The sequence below is a fragment of the Podarcis bocagei genome (genome assembly GCF_964188305.1).
Source record: "Podarcis bocagei genome assembly, chromosome: 14".
NCBI classification, from domain to species: domain Eukaryota; kingdom Metazoa; phylum Chordata; class Lepidosauria; order Squamata; family Lacertidae; genus Podarcis; species Podarcis bocagei.
Window position 1 is genome coordinate 53,806,672 of NC_138139.1, and position 12,720 is coordinate 53,819,391.

General features: G+C 41.6%; 1 protein-coding gene across 7 annotated transcripts in view; it reads left to right on the forward strand.

Annotated features, from left to right (window-relative positions):
• The window catches only part of SDK1 (sidekick cell adhesion molecule 1), a 598,536-nt gene that overhangs the window by 430,959 nt on the left and 154,857 nt on the right, over window positions 1-12,720 (forward strand). For all 7 annotated transcript variants that reach the window (XM_081169333.1, XM_081169337.1, XM_081169338.1 and 4 more), the window contains exons 19-20: window positions 5,724-5,839; window positions 11,252-11,444. In XM_081169333.1, coding sequence (XP_081025459.1) covers window positions 5,724-5,839; window positions 11,252-11,444 — 309 coding nt within the window. The remainder of the gene's footprint in view (window positions 1-5,723; window positions 5,840-11,251; window positions 11,445-12,720) is intronic.

A 12,720-nucleotide genomic window follows, 5' to 3' on the forward strand; every position in this document is an offset into this window, starting at 1 on the left:
TGCAGATCAATATGACCTAGACAGTTTACATGAATGTCCAGTTATCCTAAGAGAAAGCACTTCGAGGGTTGCCTGCTACAACTCCAGAGTGCTGGTCTAAGGAAGTGATCAGTGTTGGTTCAAATGACCATATCTTCCTGTTTCTCTCTGGCTTGGTCTCCAGTAGAATGGTGGATTTTCAGAGCATCCTGGTGGGGGCTGCTTGGAGTAAAATACTCTACATCCACCTCATCCTGGTTGCTAAGTGAATGCTTTTTTCTTTTTTTAATAACCCCTTATATAAGATTTCTAAGCCTTCCTAACTTAGTCCACTGCTGGGAATTTGTTGTTTTCCTGGGTGTGCTGTGAAACTGTCATTGCAGAGATCCCCAGTGTTTTTCAAAATAATTCCAGTTCCTATATTGCATAGGAGTGGTGAACCATGTGGCTTAAAATTTGTTTGCATTTGTAGTAAAGAAAAGTGTAGAAATGCCCAAAGACTACCTTTCAAACAGCAAGTGCTCTCATTCATTTTTTGAAATGCAGAACCCACATGCTTTAGGGGAGAGGCATGCAGTAATCTGCTGCTCCCATAAACAGATGCACCAGAAAGCACACTTCAGTTATAACTGTGGGTGCACTGCTAAGCTTACAGTCCAAATAGTCAAGCAGATTTGCAAATGAGTTTCTGTTGAAAATCTGGGGAATCCATGAAATCTATGTGCTTAGAATTGTGGAGTATGTACCACAGTGGTATATTCTAAGCTAGTCCTTAAAGAGAAAAATTGAAACCTTGGAAAGTGACAAACCTGAAATCCGAAGAGGCTGCCATGTTTAGAGGTGGAAACTGACAGATTAAGGTGTCAAAACATTATTTGGAGACTTTTCAAGCCTATGCTCATCTTTAAAATTGCTCTTCTTCCTTTCTTCATGTTCAGAAGTAGCTAGTCACAGCAGTAATATGTTTGGCCTAAATCCCTTCCTGTTTTCCCCTTACCTTTCTGCCAGAGGCCACTGAATGCCTTTTATTCACAACTGCCTGTCCTGACCTTTTCTGCTAAGAACACTTTTAGAATGCTACATAATAACTTGTAGGTTGACCAGCTGAGTTCTAATGCATTTCCAGCTAAGTGAACTTTATCAGGAGGAATGTAAAAGGTTGGTTCTGTCACACCAGCTCTGCTATGCAATTTGTGGGGATTCCTCAAACCAATCACAAGAAAGCTGCACACACTTGGGGAAACAAGTTCAGATTTGTTTTGGTTCAGTTTGCCAAACCTGCAGTTGTGATGGGAAGGACTGCGTTTGTGAGCAGCACAAAAGAGAAGGACTGGCACACACTCCACTCTGAGAAATCCACATAAAATGCAGGGTTGTCATCCTTCATTTAAAATGTAATAACTCTGCAACAGCAAAGAACCGGCACAAGCAACGCTGACACCAAACCCTACATATACTAAGTAAAATACAAACATCACCACCTGACCCCACCCCCACCCATCTCCCCCCCTCCACCTCTTTCCCCCTTTTCTTCCTAATGTCTCAACAAATGAAACTGATTTGTAAAAATGTTACAGGGGGGGGGGACACAAGAGAGGGACATTGCACACTTTTGTAAATCAACAAAATCTTTAATAAAAAAACCAAACAAAATAAATAAATAAAATGTAACACTGCAACTTTCCATGGAATTCAAATGGCACTTTTGCTGATAAATCCATTAATATGGATATTTATACTCCTGTACACAAAAGATGCTTATGCACATTAGTCAGTCTTGTTTTATCCATGTATGAAATGCATTCATTGAGATTCAGAAGTTGATTTTTCTCTGAAAGAAATAATTATGCCATAAATTATTATTTCTTGAGCTGCCATTTTTCCACACATGGTTTTATCTCTCCCTCCCCTCCCCCACTTCTCATGACAGGCATCCTTTAAGCCGCAGTGCTTCTTCTTCTGAGTTCAAAAACATCACCTTTTCACAAAACCAGAACATTTTCCATTTTGAAATAGAGGAAAACAACACTGAGTTTGCCACATTCCTGTAGATGTTGTCAGTAAATACTTTAGTATCTTTGCCTGGGCAGCTTTTTTAGCTTCCAAAAGTAAGGGTAATGAACAGAAACTTGGTTTGCATGTTGCATTCTTTCATGACATTCTGAGTTCCTTTACCACAGTTGGTCCCTAAAGGTAGCTCATCCTCTTCCTCAAAGTGCTTCAGAATTCTCAAAGAAAAAGGTGACGCTCAGAGGTGTGCAGTGTGCAGGCAGCAGGAAAATGCTTAAGAATGACTTCTGTAGGCAAGCTCTGTGGGAAACGCTTTCAGAACCTTCAGTCTAGCATCCGCCAGGAAGTCACTGATTTTTTCAAAGTGTGAGGCAGGACTCCCCAAGGAGGTAAAACTGCTTACGGTCCCTTCTGTAACAGTCTCCCCCTTGTCCAGCAACTGGCATATTTATCACTTCACAAACCCACTCAATGCAATAGAAGTGACCCTACCATAAAGGGATGGTGACAATGGAAAACATCATGTGACAGATGTTGGGGACCATAAATGGCTGTACAACAGAAAACAGATCCTGAATCACAGGAAAGTTCTCATGTGTAAATCCCATTTGAAATGAAATATTTGTGCTCTTGCTCAGGCCCCACTCAATAGGCACAGGAGAACTTCCCAATATTGTTAGATCTGTTTTAAATATGTTTTTGTAATTTTATTGTTGTATTTTTTATGTGCTTACAAACTGCTTTGGGACTTTTTAGCAGGAAGTGAAAGACAAGTTTAATAAGCTAGTAGATTGTGCCCCTTGTTAACTAAGGCTATGCCCCTATACCCTCTTAACCTAAGAGTAAGTACCACTCCCAAGAACTTGCTTCTAAATTGATTGGGATTGGACTATTCATGGACATTAAAATGTCTTGGACCAGCCCTGCAAGTGGCTTTATGACTTATTCGGCACATGCACACACACAGAGAGAGTTTTATTTTACTGATGATAAATTAAGCAAGACTTTTAGTCTTTTTTAAAACTTACTGCTTCCACCCAAGGTCTCTTCTCTGGAAACACACAGTAGTCTGTTAGCTTCACACTTTTCTTTTGCTCCTCTTTTATACTCTCTCTATTTACTTTCTTTTCCTGAAAAAGTAACGTACACACACCTCCAGAACCATTACGGCAAAGTGTAGGAAGAGGCAACGGTAGGCAGTAGCTGTTCAGGACCACGGACAGTTCACTGTAGTTTAGATACAAACCGAAGGTGTACTGAATACAAAGCAAATGGACAAGATATGAGCTTGCAGTCCTGCCAAATCTTATGTAACCCTGTGGCGAGGTGAATGTCTCCTCAGACTGGGTCCACATCCAGTCCCACGTGGCTTTGCTCCAGCATGGGAGAGAAGCAACCTTCTGATCCTGGACATGATGTAAAAGCATAAGGGCATATTCAGACAGTTCTGGGAACAAGTTTTTGGCTTCAAAGGATGGGGACAAACCAATCCTCTCCTCAAGTGCAGAGGACAGGAGGCATGCTCTTCCTTAGAGGTTCTCTTCCTCCTTTGTGGGAATCTCTATTGGGGTGGTTACTTCATAAACTTTCTCCCTTGGTGTCCCCAAAACCTCTGTGTTGTCCAGTAGAGGGGGCCTGAGCTCTAGGGAATGATATAATTTTCACAATTCTTTGATGATGTCAAGGAAAGTTGGGAGTGGGTTTTAGGAAGGATGCCATATGTAAAGCTTTACCATGCACCATCAGAACATTATTATGTCAATTGATCACTGAGGAAAATATTTGAACCCTTCTCCAAAGGCATCCTGAGCAAGATATACTTCACTGGATATGAGAGTAGCACAAAATGTCCTTTGATTCCAGAAAGTCTTGTGATTAATCATACATGCAGTGACTTCAGGAATCAGTTTCAGGTTGTGGAATTAAAGTGATGGATGACTTCTGTTACTGTAGTCTTGTACACACATAACTTATCCTCAATTTAACAGTGCAGATGACCAATGAGGACTGATGCTATCTAGCCAAGAATCTTTTTACCAATTATGGCATCCATATTGTCCACAGTTTTCTTCTTATTCAAGCAGGTTACAGCAGATATGACTCATCATGCAAAAATTGACATACAAGTTCAATATAAACTTCTCACATTTTTACGAGTGTATTATAGAATAGTTGTTCTCAACTCTCTGTGATTAGAAGAGTTAACAATCCAAGTAAACGGATCAAATTAGGGCATTATCCTCATTTTGGGTCACAACCTGCCAAGCACTGCTTTGGTCAGCCATCAGTCGTTTGCAGCTATAGTTGTTATATTGCACCAAGAATCCTTATGAATAGATGAAGTTTAATTTGGGAGTTCTAACGATTGTTTTAAAAGTTACTGTTTTTCACTTTTGTTAAGGTCCTTCTTAGTTTATAAATAAAATGCTATAGGAAATATCATTCCAACTGCATACTGTAACTGTAACTGTAACAGTATGTACATATGTACTATGCAGTTACAGCAGCAAGGGTACTTTTAGCCCAAAAGTGGAAACAGCAGGAAATACCAACGGTAGAGGAGTGGAGATCCAAGCTGTTAGACTACGCGGAGTTGGACAAATTGACAGGAAAAGTTAGGTATATAAGAGACCAAAAGTTCATCAAGGATTGGGGAAAGTATGTAGATTATCTGGAATATATTAGTGAGGGACAAACAACGCTAAAGGGATTCAGAGATGCACTGTGAAAGACTACGAGTGATTGTACAAAGAAAATAGGAGTTAGAGAAAGGTAATGACATTAAAAGCTAAGAAATGCGTAATTTTAATTACTACCTCGAATGATTCACGGATAAGCTGAAGGAAGTTTCGAAAGGGAAGGCTATGTAATACTGTGGATGCGAAATTATAAGTTTGTGTAATTTTTCTTTTTTCTTCTCTTTTCTCTATTACTGTTTGACTGTGTACTATTTCTTTCTGTTTTTCTATGGAACTAACTAATAAAAAGAATTATGGAAAAAAAAATATCATTCCAACTGTCCAGTGTGCACTGATGTAATGCATTATTTGTTTGAAACTGTGTAATTTAGGCTGCAGTCGTATAGTCGTATGCAAACATGCTTACATGTGGGTAAGCCTCATTTAACTTAATGAGATGTTTCCAAGTAATTTTGCATAGGGTTGGACAGTTAGTTCCCTAATATAAGAGAGCAAACGTTGTTCTAGGGCCAAATATATACATATATATTTATATATAACATCCCATTATTAACAAGCATATAAAGGAAAACACAATTCAAGTATGAACATACAAGAAATTTCCTGATTTCCTGAAAGAGGTTGTAGGGTTGCTGTTGGTCTGTGAGAGTTTCTTCTTGAAACTGCAGGTTCCCATTACAGCCATGGATAATTGAGAGAGATGTATTCACCCATCACCATCTGTGCTTCTATCTTAGGTCTTTGGGAAAAACCTCATCTGTAGAATAATAATCCACAAGAACCATTTCATCTCTTCCCCTGCCTGTTGAAGGAATCTCCAAACAGAAAATGAGAAATAACCCAATTAACTTTCTTTTAAAGTCACCACTGACTATCGGAAACATAAATCACAGGTCTCTCTTCAAACCACTGTTATTTGCTTTGAATCATGAGTGGCGGCTAAAGGTTTCTTCTTTTTCACTTCTCTTTTTTTTCCATTTCTTCTCCCTGCCTGCAATCAATTTTACTTTGTTGTCTTCCTGACTGGTGCTCCAGTGCCTACAGCTCCTCCACAGAACATCCAAGCAGAAGCAGTGAACTCTACCACCATCCAATTCTTCTGGAACCCTCCTCCACAGCAATTCATCAACGGGATCAATCAGGGATACAAGGTTTGAAATTACTATTATTATTTTAAATTAAATTTATATTCAGCCCTTCATTCAAAGACCACGAGACAGTTTATTTTTTTTCATAAAATTATAGATTTATTAAATTGAATGCATTTTAAATTTAAATTAAAAATTTAAATTTTAAATTATCTGTTTATTTACTTTATTAAATAAATTTACTTTATTTATAAGTAAACTTTATTAATGTTTGGCATGCCAGTCATGACTTACTGTGATGTAGTTCTACAGATATAAGAAACCGGATTGTTATCGTTTGTATTTCTGATTGATTGATTGTATTTCTGAATATGCTTGTTGCATATTTGTTGTCTCAAAAGGTATACCTTTGGGTGATTTTTGGTATCATGTTTACCAAGTACCATAGTGGAGACAAGTTCTCCTGTAGATTTCCAGAGTGCGATCCATCTATCTGTCTGTCTAATAATACACACATACGTATTTGGGAGAACCTTTAGAGAATTTCCAAGCATTAGTACTCTGTTCTTCAACCCCAAAGGCTTTGCAGCTTATATACAGTTAATTAAAGACAGAACCTATCCACAGACATACACTATAAAAGACACAGCGAAAAGGGGAAAGGGGCGGGGAGGGAAGAGGAAAAAATAAAACTCAGGGACCAGTTCTTAAAAGTAAATAGTAATTTGTACAGTGCCCAGTTGGAATGAAACAGTTCAGGGGCAAAAAGTACTTGTTAAAGCGGGTCCTTCTGCAGGGCTGAAGAAATGAAGCCTGCTTCCCATCTCTCCCACTCAGATATCTAAAAACTATAACCACTTGTGATCCAGTGAATGTGATGGTGGTTCAATCTGACAGGCCTGGATTCAAGTACTCATTAGACAATTAAGGATCTGAAAGACTGCATTTACCCCAAAGACCATGAGACTCTTGATAAGAAGCTGAAGAGCCTTGGGACACAGACGGTTTTTTCACTACTCCTTCCTGTTAACAGTCATGGCCCAGGAAGAGAGAAGAAAATACTGGAAGTAAACCACTGACTGTGTGGGTGGTGTCTTTAGAAAAGGTTTGGCTTCCTGAACCATGGTCTCTGCTTCTTCAGGGAAGGACTTCTGGCAAGAGATGAGTTGCACCTCACAACAGTTGGCAAGAATGTGTTTGCTAAGAGTCTCGCGAAACTGATCAGAAGGTGACGGCGAACACCTGGTACTGGGGAGAATAGCTTTATTGATGCACGGGAAACTGAGGTGGTGCTTCAGAAACCCGATAAAGTGCAGGAAGGAAGTGCAGAAGGAAGCAGCTGGAGGGAATGATTCATGATTTCAATTGTCTTTTTACTAATGCACAAAGTATGGAAAACAAGCAAGATGAATTTGAGCTCTTAATGCAGGATACCAAATATGAACTAATAGGCATTATTGGAACTTAGTGGGTTGAGACTCATGGCTAGAATGCAAAAATTAAGGGATATAACCTATTCAAAAGGAATAGACCAAACAGGAAGGGGAAGTAGCATTATATGTAAATGGTGTGTACACTTGCGAGGAGATCCATGACATGGAACATGGAAGGCAGACTGAGAGCATATGGATAAAAAAGATGTAGGAGAGGGAAATAATCATTACCTTTCACTCTACAATTCTGTGTTTCTATGACCCTGTCTGCAAAATCAGACCTACAACCGAGTCCATGCCCTTCAGAAGTGTGGTGCGTAGGACTCTCCCATGCCCATCAAGACTCTTCACTGATAGCTTTTAGGCAAGTTGTAAAAAGCTTCATTCCTTTTTATGCCAGCAGTCATTTGGCATTGTGTGAGCTGCCACTGTTGAATGGATGGTTTGTTAGGGGTATGTTAACATTGTTTTTGTTTCGTTCTACCCTGCCTTGGGGGAGTCTCAGGGAGTCTCAGGATTGAATGGTGGGGTGAAAATAATTTGTAACAAATAAATAAGTGACCATCTTGGCAAGTCCTCACCATGATTCAAACATTTCTGCAATGGTGGAGAAATGGCGCAGATCTCACCCACTCCATTCACCACATATTCCTCTACGTGCACTCCACAAAGCCTGTACAAATAGCCACCCCAATTTGCACAATATTCCTCCCTTTTCCCAGAAGGGAAAGATTGTGCCCCGTGCATGGAATGTTTTAGATGGCTGGTAGAGATAGTGGAGCAATGACTGAAGCATCCGGGTTGGGCCATGAGCCTCCAGGGTTGGTTCTGCATCCACAAAACGAAAATGAATATGGCTGACTATTAAAGTTGTGCTTCCACCATTCAGAGTTGTTTCAGGTGTGTGTAAGGGGCTTGGAAAATCTAGATACTCACTACTATAGTATCTAAATCCATAGCTGCAACATTTATCCTGTAGATGCCAATGGGTGTGCACCTGAGTAAAAGTCCTGAGAATTGAGACTGGTATGTTATTTCCATTGTGAGTTTTGATTTCTTTCTTTCTTTCCTAAACATGTGAATCCAGCATTTTCATCTGACTGTTACCCAAACTTGTTTTTATGCCCAATTTGCTTTTAAAATGCAGTTTCCTTTGGAAAAAAAACATATGAAGTGATTCACAGGCTAATTCGCACTTGTCAAGAAGAAGTGATCTCTGTGCTTTCAACTGTCAACTTTCTCTATCCTTTCCTTTTCTTTAGTTCCTTGAGACGTAAACAGCTGCACAGTTCATATTTCTCTTATAGCTTCTTTAACTGTAATATGGATAGTTTGGGGAGGACATTTCCATCACATTTACTTGTACTGCATAATTTGTGTAATGATTTATACATTACCAGTAGTCAATTTTTAGAGTGTCTGCTTGCCAAGCTGGTTCCACCCATTGCATCTTTTATGTGGCAAATGCACTTGGCTTCGATTAATGGAACTGTGCGGTGCTAAATTCTTTGGAAATGAGGAAGAGTAAAAACACAGTCACTAACATTTGGACATTTCCATTTTCTTTCATAGTTAGGATTCAAAAAAGGAGAAGTGAGGCTCTGTGTTTGTCATTATGTAATGATTTATTTTCATTTGACACTCACTTGAATCTCAGTGAATCTTCTGAACGTGATGTGACAGATCCATGCACAGGGCTGGGGGGAAGAGGAGCAAAAGGAGGAACAACTTGCTTTCTCTTGTGCTGCTAAGTTCTGGTTGCCTAGAGCTTGGGCACATCTGTGATTTTCATCAGCTTGCTGGTTAGGTGCAGCTGAGCATGGCATCCATGCTCTTCCACAAGCAGATACACAATGCTTGCAATGCATAACAGCTCCCTCCTCCTCCTCCTCCTCCTTTTCAGAGTAAGTTTGAATTTCCCCAATCCTGGGGAAGATTCTTGCATTTTCTTCACTTAAGGTGGCAGAGAAATGAAGGGGGGAATCCAGAGTTTTTGTTTATTTTAAAAGCAAGGGAAACGAGGTCCTTCTTAATGTTTCTCCACTTCCAGCTACTCACTGGAGACTGAAGAAGGGACCCATGTAAGATTGTTACTGTAGTGGGGATCATGGCTTGGAGGTTCATTTGAGTTGGCTGGCTGATTTGTAAAACTGCAGACTGAAGGGTGGGTTAAATTTTGGGCCTTGCCCTTGTGTGGTCCTGCCCAAATTTTGTCCCAGTGTCAGAATACAGGATTGGGAACCATTGTTTTTTTTATTTCTGTGAAAATCTTTGTCCCTGGTCAACCTACATAAAAAACTACTGGCAGGGGGGAACTTCCTTCTGCGATTGCCAGTAGCCAGTGAAACAAATGTGTCCATGCATCAAGCAGTCCCCTTTAGGCTCTGTTAACTGCTCTTGGGGACAATTAGCACAAATTAACAGCAATTAACAGCATTGAGCAGTTGAATAGTGTTGTGCTATAAAAGGTGATCAGGGGAGCAAGGTCTAATAAGCCTTTCAGCGAGTTGGATCATGCTTGCTGTTTGACTTCCGTTCAAGTATCAAGGATCCTACCAAGTGTGCCAAGACACACTCTCAAAGATATATGATTAAGACTCTCTGCTGGCTTTCTCTCTGGGCAGAGTCAGCCTGAGACAATTTGCTACCAAAGGTGAAGAATAAGGTGACTTCTTCTCCATTGCGCTTGCAGGAGCAGATTGACTGCTGGATGTTGCACCAACAGTGGCAATGGGACTCCATTGCACTGGGGGGCAGCAGTCTAGCTTGGGGAGTGCAGGGCTGGCTGCATGACACATCTAGAGCAGCATCCTACGTCTTGTCTCCCCTTGTTCAGTGCTCCTCTGTTGCCTGTTTGATCAGGCAGTGATGCGATGCAATGGCAGTGGCATGGGTCACATAAGCAGTGCAAGTACGATGCCTGCTGGAGTGTGTGCCCTTGCCTGGCAGACTCTGCTTGCTTACTCAAGGGCCTTTCGCTTTATGCTACCTTGAGGGTAAATATCCAGGCAAGACAGACAGCCCAAGGCATCAGCAATCAAGCACCTCCACTCCCAAGGTGCCAACTCAGCAGGGGCTCAGGCAGAATGAGCACAGGGACTGCCAGCATCCTTCATCTGAGATGGCTAAATGGTAAGGGCATCCCTGTCTCTGGGGTCACTTAGGAACAGGCCTGGCAGTTCCTTCCTTGATGCCTTCCAGTCCCACATAATGCTGCAGTCGGTGTTTGGCTCAGACTGCTCTCCCTGGCTCTTGAACAGGGAGCACCACCCCTTCCCTGTCCAGAGGGGTTTGTTTTAAGGTTCTGTGTTGCCTGTTGAGCATTTTTGCACAGGTGCTGGTAATGTAACAGGGTTATGACAGCATCCTGGCAGGGCTCTGAACCCAGACCTGGAGCAGTTTCTATAAGTCAAATGGAAGAGAGGGAGCAGAGGCTGGAGGCTTAGGTCTACTGAGGGGAATAGTGAAAGATGAATTCAGTGTTCTTGAATGTGACACCCACCAAAACCCTGCCCCTTTTCAACCCTAGACCTTCAGTGTCCCCTAGGGTTGGTGGGCCTGGCCCTCATCTTCCTGGCATGATTGTGGCTCCTTGCAAGCTTCTTTTGAATCTGGTGCACTTGGGCAAGTGGTATGCCTCCCTTTTCCTAGCCCTTCTGTTCTCTAGCAACTGGCTGATTATTTTCTCGTCCCTTTGATTATTCATTCCTGGAAGCAGGAGGGGGTTCTCTGTCGGGGTTATGTAACTCCTTAAGTTTAGCTTAAAGCACTTGTGTTTGCCTCTTTTTTTAAGAATCAGATTTTAGCAGCACAGTTTTAAAATTCTCTGTTTATAGCTGGAAGTAATGCACAAGGCTTTCATCAAGCACAGCAACACGGTTAAATTTGTACATCCAGCCAATTGGCAACAATTGTGTTAATAGTAATGTTGTGCTCTTACAAGTGAACTAATGAGGTCCTGGCGGTCCCATGTATTGGACTGTGAGTGGGAACCATCCCTGCTGTGATTTCATGCTTTCTTAATCAATGTTCCCATTTCCAGCTCCTGGCTTGGCCAGTTGATGCGCCAGAAACTGTGACTGCTGTCACCATTACCCCGGACTTTCATGGAGTGCACAGTGGCTACATAACCAACCTGAAGAAATTTACTGCTTACTACACCTCAGTCCTCTGCTTCACCACCCCAGGGGATGGGCCACGGAGCTCGCCACAGCTGCTCAAGACTCATGAAGACAGTAAGTAAAGAGTGACCAATGTCAATGAACAGCTTTTCCACATGATCCCTGGCTGGCTGATGAGCAAATAACTTCCTAATTAGGTTGAAACCATTCATCAAACTTACTAAGCAATTCAAAGAACCACCGAAGACTGAAAATGTGTATTTTCACTGGGAGCTGTTCCGTGCTGGAAGGGCTTTATAGCTATGGCACTGAATACCCTTCCAACATGGAACAGCTCCCAGGGAAAACACAGACTTACTTTAATTTCTGGGTAGATAATTTTATTTGTATAAATTAATAATAGTACCGGAACAACCATAATAACTACTTATCTTCCTTAAATTTCCCCTGAAGAACAAACTATTATTCAATTGTTGTTGTTTAGTCATTTAGTCGTGTCCGACTCTTCGTGACCCCATGGACCAGAGCATGCCAGGCACTCCTGTCTTCCACTGCCTCCCGCAGTTTGGCCAGACTCATGTTTGTAGCTTCGAGAACACTGTCCAACCATCTCATCCTCTGTCGTCCCCTTCTCCTTGTCCCTTCCATCTTTCCCAACATCAGAGTCTTTTCCAGGGAGTCTTCTCTTCTCATGAGGTGGCCAAAGTATTGGAGCCTCAGCTTCACGATCTGTCCTTCCAGTGAACACTCAGGGCTGATTTCCTTCAGAATGGATACGTTTGATCTTCTTGCAGTCCATGGGACTCTCAAGAGTCTCCTCCAGCACCATAATTCAAAAGCATCAATTCTTCGGCGATCAGCCTTCTTTATGGTCCAGCTCTCACTTCCACACATCACTACTGGGAAAACCATGGCTTTAACTATACGGACCTTTGTTGGCAAGGTGATGTCTCTGCTTTTTAAGATGCTGTCTAGGTTTGTCATCGCCTTTCTCCCAAGAAGCAGGTGTCTTTTAATTCCATGGCTGCTGTCACCATCTGCAGTGATCATGGAGCCCAAGAAAGTAAAATCTCTCACTTCCTCCATTTCTTCCCCTTCTATTTGCCAGGAGGTGATGGGCCCAGTGGCCATGATCTTCGTTTTTTTTTATGTTGAGCTTCAGACCATATTTTGCGCTTTCCACTTTCACCCTCCTTAAAAGGTTCTTTAATTCCTCCTCACTTTCTGCCATCAAGGTTGTGTCATCTGCATATCTGAGGTTGTTGGTATTTCTTCCGGCGATCTTAATTCCGGCTTGGGATTCATCCAGCCCAGCCTTTCGCATAATAATAATTTATAATAATAATTTATTATTTATACCCCGCCCATCTGGCTGGGCTTCCCCAGCCAC